This window comes from Talpa occidentalis, unplaced genomic scaffold (assembly GCF_014898055.3).
Source record: "Talpa occidentalis isolate TD23 unplaced genomic scaffold, MPIMG_talOcc4v2.1 talOcc4.7, whole genome shotgun sequence".
In the NCBI taxonomy this organism is placed as follows: domain Eukaryota; kingdom Metazoa; phylum Chordata; class Mammalia; order Eulipotyphla; family Talpidae; genus Talpa; species Talpa occidentalis.
Genome location: NW_023605083.1, coordinates 24,350,715 through 24,376,793, shown reverse-complemented (window position 1 = coordinate 24,376,793; position 26,079 = coordinate 24,350,715). Strand labels below are relative to the sequence as shown.

The window sequence follows — 26,079 nt, the reverse complement described above, 5'->3', positions numbered from 1 at the left end:
AAAGAAAAGAAAATGTGAATTGAATATCAAAACATAAACTTCTTAAAAGTCTGAAAGTTCAAAAAAGATAATGAGAAAACTTTGAGGGTTCTTTTTGTCCTTGCTCATTTTTCATGAAAAGTGAAAAACATTTTCAAAACACAAACACCTTATCACCCCCTCCCCCCAAACATCCACCTTAATATATACAGTAAATCCATCTTTATACACAACAGACTCATGCTAACACAGCAACAATATATTTATGAAACATAATTAACATTAAGAACATAAGAATGACGTATTACATATGAATTTTCAAGAGGAGAAAAAGTTATATTCCTTAACCTGTTTCTAAGAGAAGAGTCAAAATATGTTATTTAAAATTTGCATATGATTTTCCCCAAAATCATAGGCATTCCCCAACCTGGCTAACTTGTTTTAATTTGTTATGATACTTCTTAAAAAAGAAACAAGACAAAATAACAAGTAAAGACAAATGTACAAGCACATAAGGAAGTATTTAGTCTTATGTTGGAATATAAAAATAAATGTTTAAAAATTTTAAAAAGCATAATGAATATATTTTTGATGAACTACAGGTTTTAGGTTTATTGAACAGATAATGATACTTCATTTCGGTGGTCCAACTTTGAACTTTGCAGTTACCAAGTATGCAGCAGAATTAAGAAATCATAATAATTTTATCTGAAATTTAAGACTATATCGTCAGTTGGGAGGGAAAACTCTAATTCATACTACACAGTCACTAATATTAATTGAGCAGCACACCTACCTAAACAGGTTTTGGTCATGGATCTATTTAATTTTTCCTATAACTCAGAATTATGTTAGTTAAGATAATTTTGAATCAGCATTTTCATTGGGCCCAATTTATCATTTCACAAAACTGTTATCACTTCTTGTTACACTTACTAGTGTTATACTGATACTGCATCTGGTAATAGTTGAAAAAGCTTTAAGAAATAATAACAACGATATCCAGTTTTACCTCAATGATTAGTAATTGCTTGTTCACACTCTCATTTCTTGTGGCCACTTCATTTCTCTCTAGATTAGTACCTGAATCCATCTAGATATCTATTTCTGTCCATCTTATCTTATTGGTAAACAAATCATTTTCAAACAATTTAATAGTGAATTTTGCATAAAAAATAATCTTTTTTTTTTTACACTTAAAGAATATCACTGGTGAGACAGTAGACACAACTGTTTCTCTGTCTACGAGAGATGCAAACAACAGCATTTGTTTCAGTGTAAATAAATATCAAACCAGAAAAATTTTAAATACTCAAAAGCCCCATCAACTGCTTTTACAAATAAGTGGCAGATTGTTATTAACTTGGAAATGTTATGTATGTTCTAAAACAGTACAAAAATCTAGTAAAGCAATATATTGGGGGCTCTCTATTTTAGATATCCCACTGTAAATATCCATTAAGTGACACAGAGATCATAAGGGGCTGAGAAAAGTAGGTTAAGAAGCAAAATAAATAAGTAAATAAAACAAGCATTAGAAGCAAGCAACACATGCAGAACAAGCAAGAGATTAGTTTACACGAAGAAGAGGCAACTTACATGGCTGTTGAGAAGAGAGCTTCTGTGAGTGGACAGACCGTCAGACTTTTGCAGCGTCTCAATCGCCATTTCAATCTGATAATAGATGTCATTAAAAAAAGGGCTCAAGACAAGATAGTAATAAAGGCTCACCAGAGAATTGTTGATTGATTTTTAAGAGTTCAGTTTCTTCAATGGTGGCTAATGAATAGCTCTAACTAAATGTGTACTCTCCCCACCTTCCCCCATCCCCAGTCCCCCAGAGAATAAAGTAAAAATATGCACACTAATAATAAGCCCAATCACAAAAATAAACCTGTTTGAAACATTCTGCAATTATAATCACAATGGAGACCTGAGGAACAGGAATCCCAATGAAGTTTTCTAGTAACAAGAAAACAATCTTGACTTTTCATCGTTCAAGATGTGGGACAGAAACCACTTTCATTCTAAACAGTCTTTTTCTTAAACAGTATTTAATATTTGTTCTGTTCCGTCATGAAAATAATTATACTGCAAATTTTGTGATTAATATGCATTAATATTTTAATACAAATGTGCAAAGACACCTTCATTAATGGTCAAAATCTGCTAATCTAAATCTATCCATCCCTCTTAACCCTATATTAAAATCTGAAAGTGGAGGGTCATTAGGATGAACAAACATTAAGATACAATCATGGCCCCTACATTATGTTTAAGATATGGTGGTGAGGCAGAGCTATTGGAAATGACAGCAGAAATGGATAAAGAAGAGAAAATAATTCAGAGCCAACAAAGAAAAAGGACAACCAGAAACAATTTTTTTCCATGTGACCTCAACATATTATTTGTAAGCATAGCACCTTAATTAAGTAGCATATACCAGTAATAAATGAGATGCATTTTTTAAACCTCATATTTAAAGGTATCTATTTCTCAGTTTCTGGCATTATATAGTGAATATTTTGAAAACAGGCCCTGAGCGCCCTGTGTTTGGTTACTGACTTATAATAACAATATTAATTAAAGTTAAATTTTAAAAATCACATTATGTAATGTACAGAGAAAATCAATTTTATTATTTTCATTTTTTTTTTTTTTTAATTTAGAAACTTTTTTTTTTTTATTTGTTTGTTTGTTCGTTCGTTTTGTTTATACATGCACTGGGTACAGTCAGAAGCGCGGGAGGGTGAGAGAATTCACCAGAGCCAGAGCGGGGAGCAGAGCAGGCAGAAAGACCGAAGTACACTGCTGAGGGGAGCAGCGGGCGGCAGGAGAGGTCTGCGCGCCATGTGGGACCCTCCTCCGGTGGCCGGGGAGCAGCCAGGGATCGAACCGGCGCCGCAGAGGTCGCCGGCAGCTTTGCAACCCAGCGCTCAACCGCTGCGCCACCGGGGAGGCCCTTATTATTTTCATTTTTACCATATGATCAAGTCAACAAGTTATTATAAGCAGTTATAAAAATATTTAATGCAATGCTTTAAAATGTAATTTATTTACAGTTAACATTGGCTATGGAAATTAGTGATGCCTTAAATTTTATTTTTACTGCATCCTCCAAATTGCAACAGAAAATATGGGTGGCACTAGCCATAGTAAAGTCTTTTTTATCTATCAGATTCGTAACTTTTTATGGTCAAATACTTTATACACAGAACATTCAGACTCAATTATACCAACATTAAATCTAATTTTCTTTTATACAACTTGGGAATTAATATCTGTAATTTTGCTTCATACTACTTCCCCAAGTTACTGATTCTTCTTCCCTAAGTGTTAATGAAATGTATTACTGAGAAAAATGATAGCTTGGAATTACAGGGAAAAAAATTAAATAGATATTAAATTAATTCATAAGACAATATAATACAATTTATTCTATTTCTAACTTTAAATCATGAAATTAAGTAAATCGGCTGCTAAAACAAGTCTGTCAGATGAAATGTTAACATAGCTATCATTATACTTGAAGATATGAAGAATAACACTGCATAAGTGAAAACAGATCCATCACAAAAGAGTATGTAACTGTAATGAGTAAACAAACATTTTGCCAAAATGTTAAATCATAAAAGTATGAAGGACCTCAATACTACATATTTTAAAAGGACATCAATAAGTGTTCTTGCTTTTAAATAGAAAACATGTATCATAAAGCAACTCAAAAGCTTCATGTGACTTTAAATCACTTCCAGGAAGAATTTGCTCAAAACTCTAATTTGCTAATATGACTACATGTTCTTTAAAATTGAGTGTAGAAAATACGAGGTTAGATTTTAGTCTACTAAAATAAAATGATTTGTATTGATCTGTGATTTTAAGTTTAGATGAATGGTAAAATCTGTCACAAATATAATAGTGATATTTGGTTTCCCTATATTCCTGCTGTAAGTGAAACCATCCGGTATTTTTCTTTTTCCTTCAGGCTTATTTCACTGAGCATACCAAGTAAGACATCAGTGTAAAAAAAATAATAACAGTACAAAACACAACAAAGCAAAACAGACAATTATAAATCAGAGACATCCTGCAGGGGAGGAGGAGGGAGAGGGACCAGAGGGAAGGAGGGAGGCGCATAGGGGACTGAGGTGATGGTGCATGGGTGCATTAGGGAAGTAAACTCTAAGGGGACTACACCTGAGGGGGTGGGGGGAAGCAAATATTGTTTAAAAATGAATAATGATGTAAAATAAATAAATAAAAATTAGAGATTAAAAAAATAAAAAATATAATAGTGATAACACTGAGCGGGGGAAAAAATCTGTTAGGGTTTGTTAATGAGCAATTTAAGTTGGATAAATCAGCACTTCTTTCACTGGGGAAAAAAAGTTAGAAGATCTGCTTCTATTACTACTGGTGCTAAACCATGATGGTCTCAGATTTCCAGACAACTTCTAGAAGGCTATGTAGTAAGAAAATGGTTCTTTCATTTCTGGTCAATTTTTGAAGAGTTTCTGGAGAAGCATAAAGTGGTAAGGAAATATCTGCATCAAACTGGGTTCCCTAGAAGAAAATTTACTATCTAGAATGTTTTGGAGCTTAAGAATTTTGGTCCTCTGTATCATTTTACTATACTAAAAAAATGAGTATTACTTTTGACTGTAAGAATTCACTGTCCGGACTGATTTAGACCTGTGCTGAATTTGTAAAGGCGAGAGTACAAAAAGGAGGAGACATGTAATGATTGGACAGGCCAGAAATAACACTGAGTGAAGGAAGATGCTCAGCTTCTGAGCAACCACTTTATAGCCTACTTGAAAATCCACAGCCTGTACAATACCCATGAATTCTCTGACATTCACTAATTAAAACAAAGGGATAACTAGAATATTTAGCGATCGCCTACCTGATAAAAACTTGTGACATACAAGAAAATCTAGCCATGCACTTGTCAGATTTATTAAATAAAATTATTGATGGTCATTCTAAGCTTATGAAAGGGACATAGCCCAAACTTCATTTTTTTTTAAGGATAAGTTGTATTTACACAGTGACTGTATACCTATCATATCTAAGGCATGTGCAGCTAACCCTGGTAAAAAAAAAATTCATAACCCAAAGGACATTGAATTCTGCCGAGAAAGATACGGTATGCAATAGCATGTGTGTGTTTATGAGTGTAAATAAATAAATGCAAAACCATATGGAGAAGGCCACAGGTGACAAAAATAAAAGTATAGTTTGAAAAGATAAGAGAAAATAAAAACTGTTTTCTAGTTTTTGGGAGAATCTTGGCCCTCTTCTGTGGATTTGGTGAAAACTGTGTGCCCACTACTGAGAAAAATGTATAAGTACACTCACACAATGTTGCATTTATTTCTCAAAGTTGACAGACTACCAAAATTCAAACACCATATTTCAGCGGGTAGAAGTGGGGGATAGGGTATTCTGGGAATGAAGAATACACTCACTAAAGTGGGGAGGCAAGAAACCCAGAGTATGTCCATATTTGGGAAATGGCAAGGGATCCAGTATTGCAGGGCATAATATATATGGGAGTAGGTAGGAAGTGAGGTTAAAAAAAAAAATGGGATGGCTAGGCCTCCCCTGGTGGCGCAGCAGTTTAGCGCTGAGCTGCGAAGCTGCCCGCAGAGTCCCTGCTCCCCTCAGCAGTATGTTTCGTCAAACTGCCTGTTCTATTCCCCGCTCTGGCTCTGGTGAATTCTCTCACCCTCCCGCACTTCTGACTGTACCCAGTGCTTATATAAATAAATAAATAAATCTTTAAAAAAAAAAAGGCTGGAATTAGATATTGATAATGGTGAGTCAGGGAAGAAGAAAAGTCCTTCAGGGAAGGACATTTAAGGGAAGGTCCTTTTAAGAGAAGTGTGTGGATATAGGAAAAGTATCAGTTTTCAGAAAAAAACATTACATGTGTTTTGTAAATTATAATGGACCATGCCCTGCTGGTTGAAAGGTAAAAACATGAAAGGCTGAAAGGTGCCAAATTAAGTGTTTGTTGAATAAGAAACTTTAAAATTTTTTTTTCAAAAAATCTTTGTGATATTTTTATTAATTTCTCTTTTTGAGTTAACATTGGTTTATTATATTGTATGTGATTCAGAAGCATGGGATCGATCAAACCTCCTCAGGTGCATGCTACTGTACCACACCCATTGCCAGATCACTCTTATCAGCTTTCAGGGTCAAGAGTATGAGAACATTTCCTCTCTGGAGAAGTTTGATATGAAAAAATGTTCAACATCACTTGTAATCAGGGAAATGCAAATCAAAACTACAATGAGATACCATCTTACACCAGTGGGAATGGCACATATTAAAAAAACTAGCAACAACAAATGTTGGCGAGGATGTGGAGAAAAAGGAACTCTCCTGCACTGCTGGTGGGAGTGCAAACTGGTCCAACCACTATGGAGAGCTGTGTGGAGATTTCTGGACCTACTAAACATAGAGCTTCCATATGATCCAGCAATTCCACTCCTAGGTATTTACCCAAATGACGCAGAAACATTAATTCCAAAGGGCACCTGCACCCCTATGTTTATAGCAGCACTGTTTACAATAGCTAAGCTATGGAAACAACCCAAATGCCCAAAATAGATGACTGGATCAAGAAGATGTGGTACATATACACCATGGAATATTACTCAACAATCAAAAAAGATAAACACATGCAATTTGCAGCAACATGGAAGGAGCTAGAAGGGATCATGCTCAGCGAAATAAGTCAGAAAGAAAAAGAAAATACTGGATGGTCTCACTCATAGCAGGAATTTAGAAAACCTAAATAAGGGACCAGGAAAAAGACTAATTAATACAAAGTAAAAATCAAAATCAACGAGCAACTATAAACCAGAGACACACTACAGGGGTGGTGAGGGGGGGGCTCAGGAGAGGAAGGATTAGGGTCAAAATAAGGTGGGGTACAATTGCATGGGGAATATAACCAAGATGAAAATGGATACATTGTGCAAAAATGAAAAATGATGTAAGAATTATATAAAATAAAATATTTTAAAAAAGGTATGAGAACAGATTAACAGCATAGAAATATGTTATGACTTGGGATAGGGGAGTGAGGGTAAAAGAAAAAACATGAGGAAGAAGTAAAATCAGGGAAAGAATGTAATAACAGGTTAAAATTTTTATACTATAGAGTTAAGGAGCATGAATCAGCTCTAATACTCCAAATGGATGATACAGTGTTTTCATAGTTTGTGGGACTAAGGTCTACATATATGAGTAGAGAAGGAAAGAAGGAAAGGATGGAATGCATACTCATTAGAAAAAAATATATTAGTAAATCAGGATAAATTTCTAAAAAACCCACTGAAGATGAAATTACACTTAGCTTTTCCATTATTATGGATTAGATATTAGAGCAAACATTTATTTAAGTTTCCAGGAGTTAATCAATCTAAAGGAAAAGATAATATACTTTAGCATTTTATACCTAAAATACTGAGATCAAAGAAAACTGGTGACATCATAAGCTTCCACTTTACTATAGATCACTAAAATAAAAATTTTAGTCCATAGAAAAAAAATATATAGTCTCCTGGGTAGAAATATGCTTAATGCTAAATGACATTCCACAAATACTATACAACTGTCGTATTTAAGGCAGGAAATGATGATCAGGTAAAACAGATGGAAAATTTGCTTAAAAGTAAACCCCCTGATCCAAAAGATTATTGCCCCAAATGTTCAACATAATCTCATTCATTTTATTAGGAAATGTTCCTAAATTTAACAGAGAGATCACTACAGCTTCATGCAATGAAAATGATTAAATAGTTTACCAGCTAGCTCAAACTTTAAAAGTAATTCAAACTCAAGAAATTTGCAGGGTTTTGAGTTAGAAATGAAATCAAATAAAAAATAACAGAAAAAAAATATGGTGCTTGCTACTAATCATGGCACTTCTTTAGACTAGTAGTGTTTCATGTGAAACACTAGTAGTCTTTCATTCCATTTTAATAAACATAAAACTCCACTGTATGTAAGGTGCAGTGTTAGCTCTGTGTGTGAACGAGAATGTGAAGAGAGAGAGAAAAAGAAATGGGTATAAAGATGTAAAATGGAAATGGATGTAAAGATCTTCAAAACATGGGCCACCCCTTGTGGCACAGGCAGTTGAGCACCGCACTGTGAAGTTGTCCGCAGCCTCTGCAGATCCGGTTCAATCCCGGCCAGCTGGCGAGGGTCCCACATTGCATGGCAGACCTCTCCTGTCTCGCCCACTGCTCCCCTCAGTAGTGTATATTGTCAGTCTGCCTGTTCCGTTCCCTGCTCTGTTTCTGGTGAATCCTCTCACCCTCCCGCGCATCTGGCCTATATCCCGGTTCTTGTATAAATAAATAAGTAAATCTTTAAAAAAAAAAAATCTTCCAAACAACCCACACAGCCATGTCACAATATATCCTGGCCTAAATGGCAGAAGTGACACAATGAATCTATCAATACATAAATAGAAGAAATACATAGCTACAAACACACATATAAAAAAAGACTAAAGGTAAGTAGAATGAATTAAATAATTAAATATTACTAGACTATAGAGGGAGGGAAAGAAATGACGAATTACCTATAGCTGGTAATTAGAGAAAGCCTGGGTAAGGTGGTTCTTCAGCAGAGAAATGACAATCAATGCCTGGTATTTTAATAGGGGCAGGTTAAGGGATGCTTCAGATGGAGCAAACAGAATAAATGATGGCACAGGGAAAAGATGACACTGTGCAAGTTCAAGGAAGAGTAAGAATGGCTAAAGGATAAGTTCCTTAGGGGCAGTTAAGTTAAAACAGGCTGCATTTTTTTTGGCTGGGATCTGCAATAAAATACAGTGCGGAACATTGTTGAAAAGCTTTGAGAAAGGGAATGGATTTGTAATGATAATGATAACATCTAAATTATCGAATCTGGGATATAATGCAGGAAGGAATTCTAGACATGGGAAAATCACCCAGGAAGCTATGGCAGTATCCCAGCACGAGGTGAGAGCCTGGCAATAACAGCGAGAATGAAAAGGAATTAATATAAATATTTAAATTCTGAATTACACATAAAAAAGATGAGAAGTCTGAGGCAGAAAGCTTGGCAATATCTAATTATAACTGAAATGAACACAACAGCCTTTATTTTATCACTGTGCCATTAGAATACTTCTAATACACAATCAAATACATTGACATGAATAGATTCTAAAATGTTTTCACATTCATTTCTCTGCTACATGATCTTTATTCTAGAAATACTGATCATTTTTCTATTGAATTTTCAACTCTAATGCATATTATTATAATCAGATTAACAAGGGGTCCTGTGACAACCTAAAAGACTAATTTGAGGCCACAGTGAGATCTCTGTGAAGTGTTGTTCCATTTTATACATAGCTATATGTCATATAAATGTTTTCCTTTTCCTTAGTCTTTTCTTTTTTTAAAAAACAAGTCCTTTTTTTCTACCTAATGGTACAGAGCCAAGTAATTGCCTTACGACTAAAGGATTCATGGGTGTTGATTTTACAATTAGAAAGTGGGAATGGTAAATGTACATTTTCCATTTCCCTCCATAAACTAATTAAGCTTTAGAATATGAATACACCTTAGCTTATTTTTTGAAAAATAAATTCTCTAAAGTAAGACATAATATTAAGTTGTATGTCTCATTAAATTATCCAATAGTATAAACATCCTGCGCACAACTCTATTATACCAGGATATATAGGGCTTGGGAGTTTAGACTGGTTCATGATGATCTGGGACTACTGCTTTTTAAACAGGTAAGAAGCTACGGCAACTCTTTTGAGATCAAATGATGGGATGCTCTATTTGAGATGAAATGTACAGTCTAGAAAGACAGGCTTACAAAGCATTAAGTGACATTATTGGAATAGGGAACACTTACAAACTCCCTATGTGAAAAAGCGGGTAAAAAACGGATATTCATTCTAGCCCCTATGAGCTAGAAAAATTAGTCTTTTCTGGAAGATGAAAAACTACCCTTGGCAACACACTTGACATGATTAAAACTCTTCAGATTCACCAGCTAAGACAAAATTCCCATAAGCATAAGAAACTACTCCGAGGTTGATTGCCAGCCAATGACAGGAACCAGTGGTCCAGGGCCATTGCAGAAAAGAGAATTTTAGCCCGTGTTTATAACTGGCCACTGAAGTGGTAGAGAAGGGGCAGAAAAGTTACAAAAAACAGTGAAAAATTTCCCAGCCTGAGGATTTATGGGTGGGTTCAGAGCCTCAAATGCTATCCTCCAACAGAATGCCTGGCAAAGTCTGAAGAGTCAAAGCTCAGGTAACATGAAGAATTCCCTACTTTGCATGCTAGGTTTCTTTCTGACCACACATTAACAGGAAGCTGTAAAGACCTCTCTGCAATATACCAGACTACAAGCTGTTAGGGAGCATAACTTAAAAAAAAAATAGACCTGGATGGAGCAACTTTCTGAGAAAGCAGTTTATAAACAAGAATATTCAGAGAAATTGAGATTTCATCAGAGAGTGCAGGGATCCTCCCCATGTGTTTTCCTGTGAGTGAAGTTTAATTTGGGTATGAAAGTAAGGTATCAATAGAGAAAATAACATTTGAGATTGGGTCACCAGTTAGGAACTGGAGATTTAAAGTAAATACATATATGATTCATCTTCCACAATCAAACAATGAATTCTCCAAAAAAAAAAAAAAAGTTCCAGGAATGGTATAAGTGGTTTCCCTCATTTGAGAAAAGGTTTTCTGTGAAGTATGAAGTGCTAGAGACTACACTAAATTATTTGCTTCAGATATAAAAGTGTCATGGTCACAAATATGATAAAAATATGACCACATAGCAACAAGTAGACCATAGTTTTTCTGTTGTAGATTCAAGGAAAAAAAAAAAAAGCATGGTCTCTGCATAGCAGGAGAAACCCTTATTTGTTTGAGTATAGTCAAGCATGCCCTTTTGTGGGAGGGTATACTAGTGAAGGAAATCTTCCAAGATTTCTCAGTAATCAGAACCAGAAATTCAGAAAAATCCCTGGGAATACTATAACTCACTTGTAAGAAAATAAAAGAAGCTCAGTGAAGCTCCTTTAAAGATACAGCAAACACTCTATGAAGGACCTGAAAGGTACAAAGCACCACTATCTGATAGGAGATATATATACAGTATGATAAACATGTGTTCTAAACCTCAGGCTTTTTTTTTTTTTCTCCTCCTGTCCTGTCACTAAAATGCTAACACTAACATTTTGTAAGGACAGGTGGTAAGTGTCCAAGCACTCAGGGTCAACTTGAGTCTTGTAAAATACCCAATAAGAAGCTGTGTCCCAAAAAGGACCTTAGAGAAAAATCCCATCCTAGTCCTTAGGAAGAGAATAGGAAAGGGGAGAAGAGGGTCAAGTGACATCTACATGTCAGTAGATATTGTATCCTCTTTTTCCTAGTTTAAAGAAAGGATAAATATTATACTTTTTGTAAGGCAGTAAATATATAATCTCTTCTAAAAGGAAATGTAATGAGAAAAAAACCATTTTGCCCATTATTTCAATTTCCCATTGTTATTTATTTATAATTGCTCGTTTCCTTTTAAGGAAGAGAAGCCTTATCATAGGATGGCCCCTTGTTTCACAGAGTTGTTACCAGGTTTAAGTCATCTATTAAAGGGTTGAAAGAGTTAGAGAAAGTGGAAATTACCCTCGATCTGGGAAAACTAGCTGAATGAACAGACAATCAGGGGAGAATAAAGCCCAGCAAAGAGGTTTCGAGTGACTGTGCTCTGGAGAGTGTGATGCTTAATTCTCAGTTCTCTCCCCTACAAAATCTTCAGTAAAAACTATGGAACACAGGGATACTTCTGTTCTATATAATCAAGAATGGTCGAAGTATAGGATTCATTTATGGGCATTTGATAATGTTAAAAAAAAAAGTCAACCTCAGTTTGAAATGCAAGGTGCTGAGTCTTTTGTATGAGCTACATGGGGCAAAAATAAGAGCAATCCTGAATGTATGATTCATCTACACATTTATGTAGATCAACTGAATGGTCCTAAGAGAATATCAAATATGTGAAAATTAAAATAGTTGCTTAATATAAATATTGTCCATTCAATCATTCACATACTAATAAGACAGAAGGAAAAAGAAAAATTATGTCATCTTATTCACTGTCTTGATAGGTAAGGTAAGGGATATTCTCTTGACTCCAAAATGGCCTTTTAATCTTTTTTTTTTCCCCAAAGACTAAAGGTCAAGAACTATATATTCAAGAATCACTATAATTAAAAGTGGCTTCATGGAAAAAACTATTTCCTTTCTAGAACTGTTAAAGTGATTTGAAAGTAGAAGTAACACTGTAATGCTTTATGGTTTATATAGCCTTTTTACATTAATTCTCACTTGATCTACACAGCAACTTTGTGAAACAGAAAAGGCATATTATCTCATTACAAATTAAAAAGTCAAAGCTCTAGAACTGGGGGACTTTCTTGTAATTACATAGGTGTTAACTATGAGAATGGAAGTCAAGATCTATTATTCTGAAATATGATGAAAAGAGATCAAGTTGCAGGCAACAAAAAGTTTTCGATGGATAAATCTAATCGTAGAAAAATCATTATCCTTAATGTGTAATACTGCATTTCTTGGCAATACAAGTTATTCTGTTAAGTCCACCAGTAAACACTTAGAGAAACATCATTTTTGCTTCTGTGTGAAGAGTAAATTCTTTAGAAAAACCCAACAAAGAGAACACACTTAAACTGAAAATTTCCTTTTGAGTAATTTCTGTTCTGAATTCTAGGAGTTTAAATATTATTTTTTTTTTAGGTCACGTAAGAAATATTTCTACTTGGTATCTTTCCTTCAGAAAAGGCATTACAGTTGTGACTACTGGTGTGAGCATATAGCAACCAATCTTATACCTTTTGAAATGATAGTTTCCTGCTGTATTTGGGGAGGCATGGAGATGGTGCTACTTCCTATAGGAAGTTCTTCCATAAGGAACATCAAAAGAAGGGACAATTTAATTTTATGTTTATTCTATACAATCAATACAACACAGGGTTTTTTTTTCAAAGTGTGGTCTTAGATCAGCAATATCAGAATCATTTGAGCACTTATTAGACATGCAACACAATAGTAACAAAAAATCCCCAAAATACAATGGAGAGACTGCATCCAGGTCTCTCATATATGTATTTTTGATACTTGGATCTGCTCTTCAGTTTGTTCAAAGAAGAGTTTTTATAAATAGAAGGTCTGACCTATTAATTGATTATAAATTATGTGGGCCCTGACCAACATTTAAAAAAAATTCATGAAATCAAATACAGTAGGAAATAATTAGGTGTCCTTGCACACATTATGGTAAATGTTGTTTTATGGAACTTTGCTTTCAGTCATCTGTATAAAAATATGTAGTCATTAATGTGTGTGTATAAATGTGTGTGTGTGTACTCATATATGTATGTGTATATATGAGAATGGAGATCACAATATGATGCTATTTCTCATTGTAGGTTTGGCCCCCAGCCTGAATAGTCTATCCTCAGCAGTTAAATCATATTCCTTCTAGTTAGTGGATTCCTTCTTCTAAGGTTCTAAGTGAGTCTCCCAGGTCTCCAGGAAGTCCTGCAATGGAGGTAGAGCTAAGGCTCTAGCTATGATATTACTTTTCAAGTTGTATATTCAAATGATATGAAAATCAACATGTGAATGTATTATGCCTCAGTAATGTTGAGAAGAGGCTAAAATGTGCGAACTTCATGAGAGATTGCTTTTTTATACTTAAAACAATTTAAAATGTTCAGAAAACACACCTAGCCAGTGTTGCTTTGCATTGCCTCTTGAAGCAGAAAATACTAAGCATTGAGATTACATACTAAGCATTGAGATTACATACTAAGCACTGAGATTACATACTAAGCATTGAGATTAAGAAGTTCTAGGTCTTGGGCCTCCCCAGTGGTGCAGTGGGTTGAGCACAGTCCTGTGAAGCTGTCCGCAGCCTCTGCAGTGTGGGTTTGATTCCTGGCCAGCCAGGGAGATGCCCACATGGTGTGGCAGACTTCTCCTGTCTCACCCGCTGCTACCCTCAGTAGTGTTTCGGTCCATCTGCCTGTTCTGCTCCCTGCTCTGTCTCTGGTGAATTCTCTCACCCTCCCATGCCTCTGGCCCAGTTCTTATATAAATAAAATAAATCTTTAAAAAAAAAAAAGAAGTTCTAGGTCTTGTAAATGTTTAATTGTATTAAATCTTTTCTGTTTGTTGGTAATTATATAAGATCTAGAAAAAATTAAATTATTATGCTTTCAACATGAATTTTTGGCAATTTTGTAGCACCTTAAACTATTCTGAAACATTTATGAGGAAAAGCATTACCTAAATTAAATGTGTTCTCAATGTTACCCAATTAGCTATCACCTTGAAACCATGCCTCCTATTTAAGATTTTCTCTGACTATTCTAAAAGGTCCACATGCTTCCACCCTAAGCCTTTGTCAGTTAATGACAATAAAAACTAATTTCTGAAATAAACTTCATAAGCACTGAGGCTTAGAATTACACTTTAGGAATCTGCTTTGGATAAATTTTTACATAAATATCTTAGGATAAAAATGATAGGATTTAAGGCCACACTTACATTATTCAAATATAGGATTTTTGTATCTTACTTTTGTAGATTATTCTGAGTACTGATAACATTTTACTTTGATTTTCACATAATCACTACAACAGAGGTTTTCTCAGCATTATCAAAATCACTTAGATACTTTGGAAGATATGCAAACTTTTGGAATCTTCCTCAGTGATTTAAAAGCATGGAAGTAGAGGGGTGTCCAGGGATGTGTTCACCAATACTCTAGAGGATGCACACCCCAGTTGAGGAACACTGTGATAAACATGATCACAATTTTTTGCTTTGCTAGGATCAGACTGCAATTACTACTTAAAGGAGAGTAAGCAGAGAGTTAATGGACATTTGCAGAATGGTGCTAGCTAACTATTTAAAGGGTGATTTTAAGTCCAACTACTATTTGGTTTTTTTATTAGCTTTCACTCCTTGCTATACAACCATAATCAACCTGTAGGCAATTCTGTAATTTATATGAGCAACACAGAAGATAAGCACAAGTTTGGTGAAGAATCAATTTACAACATGACATTTATGATCTGAAAAATAAAGTGGTGGGAGAGAATACGAAATTAACCACTTGAAGTTTGGACACTAGTTGTAGATCTCCATTTTTGACTTATAGAGAATTAGGTACCTTTCAGTACTGAAACTAGCTCCATTACCTATATTGTAAACCTTTATATTCATAGAAGCACAGTGCCTGGTCAATAATGATTGCTCAATAAATGTTTTGAGGGAGTTATTAAAGAAAATAACCAGACCCTAATACATGATTACAAACACAGAGCACTCATTTGCACTTCAATTGATTGGCTCTAAAATCTTCACTAAATCTAATGCTGTTTTCACTTTCTAAAGTTTCAACAATGTAATAATGGGGGATTTTTCTGAAAACCTTGAATTAGGGTTTAATTTGAATCCCAGCACCTCATAGTTAGTCTTTGAACTGGATACATATCAGCAATATGTGTTTGGGGAATGGGACCAAATAGATATACTTTATAATAACTAAGAGATTCTTGAATATAATGAATCACTGTTTTAGATAATATATTCACATGCCTCCCACTTTCTTTCTTCGTGTATTTTTATAGAAATATCTTTGTGATTATATAAGTACATACAAAAGTATGTTTCTATATATAAACACATACTACACCTTGCTTTCTCATTTAACAATATGTTTGGAGATCTTTCCCTATCTCTGTGTGTGTACTGCCTCACTCTTTTTAAGAGTTGTATAAAACTTCACTGAATGAACAAATGCACCACATGTATTTAATTATCTCTCTGCTGATGGACTATTAGGTTTTCCCCAAACTTTATGCATTACAAATAATTCTACAATGAATATAGTTGTTTATGCAGCATTTTATACATACAGGATTATTGGTAGGTTATATTCCTAGAAGTATACTTGATGGGTCAAAAGTTGTGTCTTTTCAGTTTTTACAAAAATTTCCCTCTTTGCCAGTCCTGTGCCAAATTAGATTCCCTTCAACAATGAATGAGAAAGCTTGTTTCTTTACAACCATGACAAAGCTTACTGTTTTATCTTTGCCTGTGTGAGAGATGAAAAATGGCATCTCTTTAGTTTCACTTGTTTATTTCCTTTTTAGTGGACAACTTGTACATATGCTTTCCCCATTTTGGTTTTATTTTTCTGATGCATTTGTAAGAATGGTCTATATATTAAGAAAATTAGTGCTTTGATCATCTCAAAACTTTATGCCATGCTGTTGATTCAGTTTCCTGTATTTATTGTGGTTTTTGTCATTATATTTTCTAACTACTGTTGTTTGTATCTAGAAAAGCTATTTATGTATTTGTATATTATTTTTCTACCTAGTAATCTTACTAAATTATATTTGCTATAGTGTTTCATTTGAGTCTCTGATTTTTATTGGTATGCCATCATATCATTTGCAAATTCTGATCAGTATACCTCCTTTATTATTTTATATTTTATTTCTTCCTTTTGTCTTAGTGCATTTTTCCTGCAACCCTGAAAGCATGTTTAAAAATCACATTTTCCTTTCTTAAAATGCAAATGAGAAAGTTAATAAAATTTGAAGTAAATTTAACAGTTAAATTATAATAATTTCTAACAGTCTACAGTTATATTAAACAACTCCTAACCCTTGAAATTTACTGTCAGTAATAGTTATCACACACATGAGATAAATTATAAGAGAAACCAGGTAATTCTGTGGCGAAAAGCCACAACTTTAGTTATGCATGCTGAGAAAGTGCTAGTCAATTACCATGCTTTTGGGGATGAAATCATGAGGAAATAGAAATTCCTTGTCATTTGAGAATAGACAATTGGTCACAGGAATTGTGTAGCAGTCCCCCCATTTAAGTAAAAGACAGGGACCAGTAGATGAGGCAATTTTAACATTTTATGGGTCTAATATTGACTCAAGACACTTACATACTATAGTATATTTTAATTTGCTACCAAAAAAATTCATATTTTATCTGGTCCCTATGAGTGAGACATTAGAGATCTTTTTTCTTTTGAAACTACAGTAGTTTTAAACTAGTACGTTTATTTAAAAATTGATTTTGTAATATAAGGATCAAATAAAAGTTATACAAAAGGTCATGTGGAACATAATTTATTTCCATATTTATAAGTAGAATTTACAAACATAAACCTTCCCAATCTAGATTTTACATTAAATAGATTCTAGTCACTTCTGGTATCTTACATCATACCGATGTTCTGAAAAAGGGTGTTAGTATTAAATAGCTAATAAATAAAATAGCTCATCAAATTTTACTTTAAAAATTCAGAGAAATATATATTGAATATGCTCAGGAAAGGCTTGAGGCCTCTGTCATTCTGTTTGTCTTAACTTTCTAGTTTATCAAGATTTCTAGGAGTAGAATATCTTACAGTCTTAACCATAAAATTACTGCCTCTAGAGCTTATCAACTTCAAGGCTGGAGCAGTGTGGAACTGACTGACAGCTGAATGGAATATAGATGAAGTGATGGAGACTATGAGTCACTCAAACTCCTATTTTATTAAGTGTTTTAAAAATAAGGTCCTAGTACCTCCACTCAATTTAGAATTTAGTGCAGGAAGCAAAAAATTCAAGTTATTCTTTCTAAGGAGTTTCATTTGAAAGCTCAGGTTGGCCTAGGGAAAATAAAGCATAGGGAAACAGAAAAAGCTGAGATTTAATGGTCATAACTGTTTCTTTCAAAATAAACAGAGAAAATATTTTTTAATCATTGAAACTTGCTGGAAGATTAAGAAAATTATTTAAAACAGAAAGCATTACTTCTCTAAAATAAAATAATATTTATGCATACTTCTAACTTAAAATTTTGTTCTTATAAGCATATCTCTATATATAATTAATGTTTTCTTCTCTGCTGACTATATTGCTTTCCTATCTCTAAGAAGTCATAACCAATAATCCAGCATTATTTTAACATTTTTTTTCCTGTTTGGTATGATAGATGGGTAGTTTAGCTCCTTTTACTACAGTCATTTAAATATTTCAAGTATTGATATGAAAAAAAAATCTGAGACATATCCTTAGGTAGGGGGGGGATAAGATGCAGTATTTTTGCTAACATTTCTATAAAAATGGTAATATGAGGGAGAGAACATTCTGCTTGTATAGTCATTGAGCAGTATCTCTAGAATATTCATTCTCTAGAAGATCTCTAGTATCTCTTGAATAATACTCAAAGAATCTGACATCAGTTGCCTCTAAGAATAAGAACTAGGAAGCAGTGGTGGGAGGGAGACTGTATTAAGTACTTTCTTATATCATTGGATTATATAACTAATTTGTATGAATGAATTAATAAACAATTTTAAAACAAAACAAATGGCCATTGGTAACCATAACAGAAAAGGATCAAGAAGACAATTATTTTTGGGAGTGCAAAACATACATCTTAGAAAAAGCATTCTCTTATAGCAAATATGAAGCATGGAAACACAAGGATAAAGAAATGAAAATATCTACAATTCTTAAATGAATTCTTAAGATTTATAAATTACATAAGCTCAGCAGAAGGACATTCAAATTTTTCTCCAAATTAAAAGGAATTATAATATTTTACATTAATCAAAAGAGGTAGAGATATGTACAATATTATTTTAAACACATTTTCCTTTTGCCCCTTGGTGTGATCTAATTTTAGCAAGAGCTATTTAACATATATAATTACTAAATGTATATATAAAAGGTGTAAAAATTAACTTTCACATCACAGGCTCAAAAATGATTAACATAATCTAAGTTATCAAGTAGAAAAAAAAAACTCCATAAATAACCATGTAATTATAAGAATACAAATGTTACTGTATGGAGGAGTGAGTAAATAAAGCTTCTTAAAGCAAATTGCTAATTATGATATAGTCTGGTATAAACTATGCTTTAATGAGCACAAAAATATCACTAACTACAATCACATATTTTTGATCCGCAACTGCAAATTATGTTTAAGTTCCAAAACTCTACAAATGTTATGGTTACACAGAAAAATAATGAAAAAAATAAATTAGAGATTTAAAGAGACAAAGATGTACAAAGAAACACTATGTTGATGTATTCAGATGAAAGATCAAAGTATAATGAGTTTAGAGTTATGACAATAGCCAACACTTCTACCTTAATGATGGGTGCTACTGAAATATTAAAAATAAACAGTTCTCTAACATTAGTTTAATGAAATGCAAATATTTACTCAAGCAGCAAACCTTTTAGAAAATTCACATTTAATACTATCAGCAGGAAATGCCTTTAAACACATGTGTATACATATATGTATACATACATACATGTGTGTATACACGGGCTCCATTTACCAAATCAAAGAACATAGTAAATAAATGAAGAAATAGCATTTAGACAAAATCTGAATACTAGTAGCTTATAACACAGTATGTTAAATGATATAAAATTTAAGGTGTTACTGTCAAAATCTTGAAAAATTCTGGGGTTTGTAGATACCTTGAAAATTGCAAATTTTTACAATGCATAAGTTAAAAACAAAATACTAAAAATGTATATGTAAAATATCTTGTTTAAATTTGTAAAAGTAAAGTAAATAATATGCTAAAATTAAAGTTCTCCATTAATGATTCAGAGTCATTTAGTAAGAATAAGGTGATTTTATTTTGAATATTCAACTAGGGAAGAAAATATTTCAAGTGCTAATCATTTCTTAATAGTGACCTCAACCTCAAATTGTCTTTTTCTCTGTTGTGTCTTGTAAAATTTGCACATTAGTGTAAACTTTTTTGTGGCAGGAATTTATTTCTAATTAATTTAAATAAAGTATTTTTGAATTGACACAGGTCAAATGAGAAAAATAAGGAATGTCAAAGACTAATCTAGCCTGAAAACAGGAGTTGGAAACCTTGCTGCATATTAAGGAACTGAGATAAGGTATTAGGTTTGTGTTGTCTCTAAGTACTCCACTTAACCAGTTTCCCATCAAATTAATTAACTGACCATCTATCATAAGCTGTTAAGGAACAACCCACTTGACTATTTTCTGGTCAGGAATTATGGCCTAATTTTTTGGGTCATACTACTCCAGAGGCTACTCCAACACAATTGGTTGCACATAGATGCTGTAGGTGATAAGTGGAATACTAAAGAACAGCTACAAAACTTAACTTATATTGCACAGTCTGGCTCTATAAGTATAAAGAAACAGTTTGAAGCTTGACTACTCATTTGTTAAAGATTATATTTCTATACATTCTTTGTATGTTTCTACAACAAGCAAGAAAAGAAATCAGGCAAATTCCCTTTAATGACCTGGCACTTAGTGTTTGCTTCGGCAGCACATATACTAAAATAATGACCTGGCACTTAACAAAAAAATCTTGATTTCTAGGAGACTAAACAACCAAAAGCTAGCAATTTCCTAACACATCTGGCAAGAGGAGGACGGTCAAAAACCTAAATAGATGTCATGGCACACTTTGTTAATGTTAATATAGTAACTTGCGAAATTGGAAAGTGAATCACCTCACTGTAAATGAAGCACGTAAAGATTTTTAGCATAATGAAGAGAGGCATCTAAATCAAATATAACTTTTGGTAATAAATGCAAGGTAACACAATAGCAGATGTATATTTATATAATACACCACTATCATATATGCAATGAAGAAGACACCTTATGATTTTTCCATTCCTACTTTTAGACACCTTTTGCTAAAAAGGGAATTTTCTTATAAAAAGGAAAACAAAAATCTTAAAATAGAACCTTAATTATTAATACTTTTTAAAAAGTGCAAATTAATATATACAATGAATACTATTAATTGGCTTGTTTTTAAAATAGTTTTACACTATTCTCAGTGGCTATAACTCAGTTATATTAAATGTTACTTTAATTTACTAGCTAATAAATAAAAATCATTTATCAAATTTGTATAATGGATAACTTAAGGACCAACGCCACTTTTCATATTCTATATGGAAAACAAATTCTATTCCTAACCCAAAACAGACCAAAAAAATTACATAATTCACCAAGTATGTTTACAATTGTGTTTACATGACCTGGAATAATCAGTTTAGTTACATTACTAATAGAACAAGTAAACTTAGTAAGCACATATCCAGTTGATGAAGCTGCTTGACAGGTAACCAAGAAATCAGTGTGAAGGCAAACAGGAATGCTGAGAGAAGGTGAATAGGACAGGGCTGGGGAGTCAGAGGAATGGTAAAGCCAGCATGAGAGAAGGTAGAAGAAATAAAAGTAGGAAAGGACATATTCTTCTCATTTCTCTTTTTTTCTAAGGCCTTGATAAGTGGTATTTTCCTTTGTACTAAAAATGACTTTTTGGGCCTCTCCGGTGGCACAGTGGTTGAGCGCTGGGTTGTGAAGCTGCCCGCAGCCTCTACAGCGCCGGTTCGATCCCCAGCTGCTCTCCTGCCACCGGAGGAGGGTCCCACATGGCGTGCAGACCTCTCCTGCCACCTGCTGCTCCCCTCAGCAGTGTGCTTTGGTCCTTCTGCCTGCTCTGCTCCCCTCTCTGGCTCTGGTGAATTCTCTCACCCTCCCGCGCTTCTGACTGTACCCAGTGCTTGTATAAATAAATTAAAAATAATGAAAAAATAAATCTTTAAAAAAAATGACTTTTTGGATAACCTCAATCAGGAGGGCTCTAAAGTATTGCTGCCTTTTCCTCCTCTTTTCCTTTGATAGCAAAGATATAGTTATGTAAACTTCTAAAACATTTTATAATTCCTCTGTAAATATTTAAGATTTTAAAGTTGGGGGGAAAGTGGGAAATTAATTTTGGTCTAACTAAACCCTTATTTTATTGGTAGAGGAACTGAGGTCCAGAGAGATTATAATTTAGCTTCTAATCTACATAAATATAAATACACTGTTAATAACGATAAGGTTTAGAATGCTGTAGTTAGTGTTTTGAAGAGCCAGAGACAAATATACGAAATAAATGCTTCAAAAACGTAAGAAAAAAAATTATAGTATTTTTTTTTTCAGAAAGGTCAGTCATCTCCTCTGATATTAGGATAATATAGTGAATTAAAAATAAAGGATTCTAGGGGCCTCCCTGATGGCGCAGGCCATTGAACGCAGCACTGTGAAGCTGTCCGCAGCCTCTGCAGCGCGGGTTCCATCCTGGCCAGCCGGGGAGATACCCACATGGCGTGGCAGACCTCTACTGTCTCGCCTGCTGCTCCCCTTAGCAGTGTATTTCAGTCAGTCTGCCTGTTCTTTTCCCCTCTTTGTCTCTGGTGAATCTCTCACCCTCCCGCACATCTGGCCTGTACCTGGGTTCTTGTATGTATAAATAAATAAATGTTTAAAAAAAATAAGGGATTCTAAAAATTGATTAGGAAAAGGGTACTAAATAATAAAAATATGAGCACAAGTAATCATTACAAACATAATATATACACAGTACCTATTAAGTACAAAGTATATCTTAAAGAAAGTCCATAAAATGAGAAATTCAAAGGCTCTAATTTTCTTCCAAATTTGTTTCTATCCCTGTTTAATTAGAAGAAAAATCTATGTAGTAAGGCAACGAAAATGGTGTGCATGCACTTAGTTCAAGTCCCTAGCCCCATTTTATATAAAACATCTACAAAATCGATTCCATTGCTCATTAGCTAGATGGTTCTAAATTATTATTCTCACTAATATGCTTAGTTGAGGTGAAAATGAAAAGATCAGGTTATAGAGCTTGGTGATAAGAAATTCAGCAGCTTTCTATGACTACTGTTATGACATCATTTCAACACACTAAACTATATTCTGTCAAAATAAATATATTTGTTAAATTTTAAACACTTGAAAACGCACATATGTAGATGTGTTCCTAACATATAATTTGATCGTAGCTATGATCAACCAACATAAATCACCTACGTCATTGCTTCTCAAAGTACCTCTCTGATAGAATGCAAAGTAACATTATCTAGGCACATGGTTAAACATTTTTAATTTTACTATTTAAGCCTACTATGTAAGCTTGCTACTTAAGCATATGATTAGACTTTAAATGGATAATAGTACAGGTGGCATAGTAATATGGCCAAACAAACTCTAAGTCCTGGGGGTTGTTGTCTATATAAATTAACTTCTCTGGCAATGAACTAGGTTAAATATTCCTGGATAAAGGCATTAAAATTCCAAACTAACTTATACTTTACTCTCTAGATTATTTCTTAATTTTTATTTAAGAAAAAGCCAGTATAAAACAACATAATATAAAAGTTAAGTACCTTCAGTAAAAATGTATTTTACTGGATATCACTGAAAAAAAAAAGCTTATAAAAATCAGCATTAATGAATAAGAACCACATGTTGTACTTTCCATTATTATTAAAACTCTATTTCACTTAATTTGGGGCACACGTAAATAGCATTCTGCATACTACTACATATTACATTCTGGATACTACTACAATTCTAAAACTGTTCAACACATTTTGTGTCTCAGCCCAGTCCATTCTGTTCTGTCCCTCTATAATGGAAAATGTACAGAAGAAGCTACCAAGAATTTAAACAAATAAAAACTCAAATACTTACTGTTGCAGGGGAGGCTCGAGTGGTATGTGTCACTGAGTGACCAGAATTCTCCATTGAATTGCCGATCAGATAGGTTCCTCCAGAGCTGCTGATGAGCTGTCCTCCGGTGACGCCCATCTGAATTCCACCAGTGCCCACCATACTGTGGGATGAGACCACGGTTGTCACCTGTGCAGAACTCCCTTGAGTATCAAAGTAATTCCCTCCAGTGTTTTGGCTGTACATTTGCGTCTCCGTGTAAGGGTAAGTTGTTGTTCGGCTTTAGAAGAAGAAGAAAAAAATAAGAAGACATATACTAGCTTATTTATATCAGTTTATTTCATTCTTTTTCCAATGTGATTACATTTTTAATATGTACTAGTTGGCTTAGCCTTTGAAGCATGATGAGTTGTAATTCATGTATGAAACTTCATTCTCAGAAGTAGTTGGGTATACTTACTACCACACATTTGGAAGTTGCTACTATCATGGAAGTTGCTACTCTATCAAAGAAACACCCCATGGGATTTAAATCACTCTATCTTTTGGGCAGATCTCATTTACATAATTAGTCCTCAGTAAAGCAAACAGGGCCTCCCTGGTGGCGCAGGCGGTTGAGCACAGGCTGTGAAGCTGTCTGCAGCCTCTGCAGTGCCAGTTCGATCCCCGCTGGCCTAGGAGCAAACCACATGGCGAGCAGACCTCTCCTCTCACCCACTGCTCCCCTCAGCAGTGAATTTTGTCAGTCTGCCCATTCTGTTCCCCGCTCTGTCTCTGGTGAATCCTCTCACCCTCCTGCATATCTGGCCTGTACCCTGGCTCTTGTATAAATAAATCTTTAAAAAAAAAAACAAACAGTAAAGCAAATGAATGCATCATAAATACATAAAATCTATCAATATAGCCCTATAATCTATTATTAATAGATTATAATCTATAACCTATTAATAATAGATTATAATCTATAATCTATTAATATAGTCAGTGTGGAAAATAATGGCAGTAAAAAGAAACCTTTGATTTTCACATCTCCCTCTGGTTGATGATTCATGAGCTGAAAAATGAGTAGCGAACAGGAGAATGTCACTTGAGTATGACTATCCCCATAACTTAAGCATGCCCTGTAGGACTGAGGAAAAGACTTGCCTTCTGTACATACACATGCTGGGGTGAAAATTGGTAATTCTGGGTGGTGGTGGAAGGGTGCAATTTTATTAGAAATTGAAGTGTTTCTGATCTTTTCTGACAAATGTACACTCACAATGGAAACAGGAGACTTTTAAACACTGCATTGGGTCATAGAGGCAAACCATAATATCCTCTCATTGTTCCATAAAGGTAAGAAGATAAGAGTTAAACCATTTGTTGGAGTCTTGCCTGGTGTTACAACTAGTCATGCACAGGTAATCACTAAGGTTCTTTTCCATGTCTAAATGATCTAAATTTCTTCCAATACTGAAGAAATTACATTAACACAAAAAAAACAAAAAACAAAAACTAGCACCAACAGCAAAAACAAAGTTTTTTCTGATGTACTAGAAATAACGACTGTTTAATTCTGATACCTCAGATTAACTTGTCTTTCACATTGTATAATGAACACATGATGAGTTACTGCTTGCACATTATTGTCCTAAAATTTTTTGAAACATATGTTTATGAAAATTACTCAATTTTTAGCATATCAGATTGAAAGCAGCTATTTCTGGACTGTATATTCCTAAAACACCTAAATTCTCAAGCAATTTCATGCACATTTGATAGTTGTTGGTCCGTTCCTTTTGTTTGTTCTTTAGCGACTACCACAGACTGTTATGAAAATAATGTGTCATATTATTTCTGTAGCAGAAATCTTTCCATTGTTCTGCTTATGTATCGGGTAATGAATGAAAATATACAGATATGTGCATACTTGCTGATAGAAGTGTCTTCACAGCTGATTGGATGATAAAGTTCCATGTAAACGATAGTTTACTATTTACTGAATTTTGATAGTTTACTATTTACTGATAGTTTACTATTTACTGAATTCAGTAAATTAGTGCTGTTTGCATCCCATTATGGTTCAGAATATACCTTGGTTAAGCATGGCCTTAAATAGTCCCTGTTTGCTTATTCACTGGTATGATTATGTCAATTTTTCTATTTTTCTTTAGCTTCAGGTATTTTAGCCACAAGTCCAGATACATTATATCTCTAAATTGTATGTTTGGTATTTTACCCAGATTTTGAATATCCTCCCACCAATAAGCTAGTCAACTGTATTAAAATCAAGTAATGGTATGATAAATGGTAAATTAAGAGATAAAATATTTTGAAAATGTCACACTGCAAGATTTATTATGAAGGTAGAATATAGTAATGTCTTATACTATAATTCTTAAAACTGTTACTGCTTTCAGGCTACTCTGTA

General features: G+C 33.9%; 1 protein-coding gene across 23 annotated transcripts in view; it reads right to left on the bottom strand.

The window, feature by feature from the left end:
* Window positions 1-26,079, bottom strand: part of RFX3 (regulatory factor X3) — a 275,282-nt gene that overhangs the window by 80,169 nt on the left and 169,034 nt on the right. For 22 of the 23 annotated variants that reach the window (XM_037491495.2, XM_037491502.2, XM_037491499.2 and 19 more), the window contains 2 exons: window positions 23,688-23,946; window positions 1,579-1,653 (listed from right to left, as the gene is read on the bottom strand). In XM_037491495.2, coding sequence (XP_037347392.1) covers window positions 1,579-1,653; window positions 23,688-23,946 — 334 coding nt within the window. The remainder of the gene's footprint in view (window positions 1-1,578; window positions 1,654-23,687; window positions 23,947-26,079) is intronic. The other variant, XM_037491503.2, reaches the window with a different exon arrangement.